Source organism: Miscanthus floridulus, chromosome 7, assembly GCF_019320115.1.
Source record: "Miscanthus floridulus cultivar M001 chromosome 7, ASM1932011v1, whole genome shotgun sequence".
Taxonomy (NCBI): domain Eukaryota; kingdom Viridiplantae; phylum Streptophyta; class Magnoliopsida; order Poales; family Poaceae; genus Miscanthus; species Miscanthus floridulus.
This window is the reverse complement of record NC_089586.1, coordinates 7,495,581-7,498,224: the sequence shown is the minus strand read 5'-3', so window position 1 is coordinate 7,498,224 and position 2,644 is coordinate 7,495,581. Positions and strand designations below refer to the sequence as shown.

The 2,644-nt window shown below is 46.6% G+C and overlaps 1 protein-coding gene and 1 pseudogene across 1 annotated transcript; both read left to right on the top strand.

The window, feature by feature from the left end:
• Positions 1 to 355: 355 nt before the first annotated feature.
• LOC136464994 (CDP-diacylglycerol--serine O-phosphatidyltransferase 2-like) lies at positions 356 to 1,299 on the top strand (annotated as a pseudogene).
• A 371-nt stretch (positions 1,300 to 1,670) lies between these two features.
• Positions 1,671 to 2,196, top strand: LOC136464993 (uncharacterized). The gene is made up of 2 exons (XM_066463909.1): positions 1,671 to 2,105; positions 2,188 to 2,196. Exons 1-2 carry the CDS (start codon positions 1,671 to 1,673, stop codon positions 2,194 to 2,196), a joined length of 444 nt encoding a protein of 147 aa, XP_066320006.1.
• The last annotated feature ends 448 nt before the right edge of the window (positions 2,197 to 2,644 follow it).

Here is a 2,644-nt window from a genome sequence, read left to right as displayed (position 1 = left end):
TTTTTCTGCTCTTTTATACTGATAAGAGTAGTTCTCGGATAATTTTTGAAGATTAGTTCATATGCTATTATCTTTGGATTCGCTAGCTGAACAAGAACAAAAGCTCCTAATCTCGCCATACACGTGATTAAGCAAGACTATCTTCTTGATGTTGCTAGATTTTTCTGCTCTTTTATACTGACAAAAGTAGTTCTCGAAGAATTTTTGAAGATCTTTTATGTTGCTATTCTATTTGGATTTGCTAGGTTTAGTTAATTCTGGGTAGTGGGTATTCATATGTGTGTGTTTTTAGATGGTTCATATGTGCTATTTGAGTGCACTTCTGCTTGTGCCCAAAAAAAATCTGAACTGCACCATGGTGAATGTCTGCATGTTTTCAAAAATTAGATTTGACCATGGATTAGTATCACAGTTGTGGAACTAATAATACAATTAAGATCATCTTTTTTTCTTTTTTAATTCCAATGGCCCCTTGTGCTGTAGATTGGGAAGATCAATGTGAATTGATATTAGAACTAGAATGCAATTTGTGAAGACTGGTTTTTACTCCATTTGGCTTGCAGGTGAAAAGGTCGTTGAGCCAGTTCGCTGCTGCACAATGGGATACAGATCAGTGGCGTCCTTTCATGGAGTCACTATGGTTCATCAAGTCCTGTTCCTATGTGTTGTCTTCATGACCGCGGAGCTTAACATATTCTTCCTCAAGTTCGGTCTATGCATCCCTCCAAGGAATCCCTTGGTTGTTTATAGATTGATCCTCTGGTGATTAGCTGATTGCTATTCCAACCATCCGTGAGTACAACTCCTACTTAAAAGACGGGTTAGCCTAAGAATGATATTCGGCTGTTATCAACATCACACATGAAAAAAAATTTAACTTTAATTTTTGATCGGTTACTTCTACCAAGTCTGGGTTTTGATCATCACAGCAAACCAGTCAAGAAGTTTGGAACCTTTTGTTGGCTGTCTGTGGCTATATATGCATATTATTAGAGGTTCTTATCTCATCATCTGCATGAAGCTCGGGCATGGTGAGCTTTCTCTTTTCACCTTTCTTGTCAGGTAGTATAGCACTGTCAGTAGTATACGCTATGATGTATGTTTGGGAGGAAAAAAAAAGAAATATTCTGCAAATTGTTTGCCTGAAATTCAAGTATTGAACAGTCTGATCAGGGTTTTTTCTTGACCCAAGCATACGAGGCAGATGATCTTTCGGAGAAAGCTTGGGATTGCACTTGTGATTTGTTGCTTTCATGGTCATGGACGAGTCACAAAAGATTCAGGAGAAAGCGACTGTGATATACAAATCTCAAGCCATTTCAAACTCATCTTTCTCTCCCTTTTTTTTTCTAGAGGTGATATACTCCCTCCATACTGGTATTAGATGTCGTTCTGGCGTCCGCAGAAATTGAATCAAAGGAAGTCGTTCTGGGTCCGAGTGAAGAATTGGACGCTGCTGCCCCTCGCGCTTCGGCTCCCGCGCCGCGCGTTAATAGCCCGCAGTCGATCTCGTTTCCCCGGCCGCGCGTTAATAGGCCACTGCAGCCGCACGCCGCTCCCTTTATTAAATCGCGTTCCTCTCGTAGTTCGCCGCACGCCGCTCCTGCTCGCTCACGCCGCCGTTCGCTGTTCACCGCACACTGCTCGTGCTCGGCATTCGCTGCTGCACCATGGATGCCTCGCCGGACTCCAAGATGGAGATGGAGATGGTGCCGGACTACAAGATGAAGATCGCGCCAGACTCGGAGGAGGTCGCCGCGGACGACGTCGGGCCAGACTCGGAGGAGGTCGCCGCGGACTCCGTCGACCTGCTGCTGTCCGTGGAGGGGCTGGACTCCGTCGACCCGCTGCAGTCCATCGAGGCACTGGACTCCGTCATCGTGCAAGACTCCATCGAGATGGTGCCGGACTCCATGGAGTCGGCTATGCTGTCCTCGGAGATGGAGGAGGTCGCGGACTCCATGGCCGTGGACTCGGAGGTCGTCGCGCCGGAGACGGAGGAGGTCGTCGCGCCGGAGTCCGAGGAGATCGTCGCGCCGGAGTCCGAGGAGATCGTGGTGCCGGATTCTTTGCCGCCGGGCGCTTTTATTTGCCGCCGCTGTCAAGTCGTTCATCTTAACCGCGAAGCATGGGATCGTGTGCACACTGGGCGCTATCCATGCTCTCGTTGCGGTCTCAAGCACACAGACTACTTGATCTTCGCTGTTATTCATGGCTTCTACGAATTCGAGTGCGAGTTTTTCATTCTAGATGTCGACAATATCGTGTTCGATGGCGATCAAATCGTGTTGCCTCCAGACGTGCTCAAGACGGTCGAAGAGGAGGCTAAGGAGAGGCGCGAGCGTAAGCTCACTGCCAAGAAGGCTATGGAGGACGCCAAAGCAGCGGTAAGATCATTAACATTGAGTTCTAACTAACTGATATAGCAAGAGTAATTAACAAGATTTGTCTCCATTACTAAAGCTAACAACCATCAATCTACTTGTTTCATGCAGCAAGAGTAGCCTCGGCTTCATCTAGTAAAGATGGATCACAAGGGATACAAGATGGCAGCCGACCTTGTCTTTCCAATGTTCCTTTTTTCATGTGAGGTATCTTGAAGTTGTTGCAACCTTTCTTCTTCATAGCTTCCATCAAAACACCT

Bases quoted from the DNA above. Each gene is read 5' to 3' on its own strand.
- LOC136464993 (XM_066463909.1), top strand. From the start codon at position 1,671: ATGGATGCCTCGCCGGACTCCAAGATGGAGATGGAGATGGTGCCGGAC.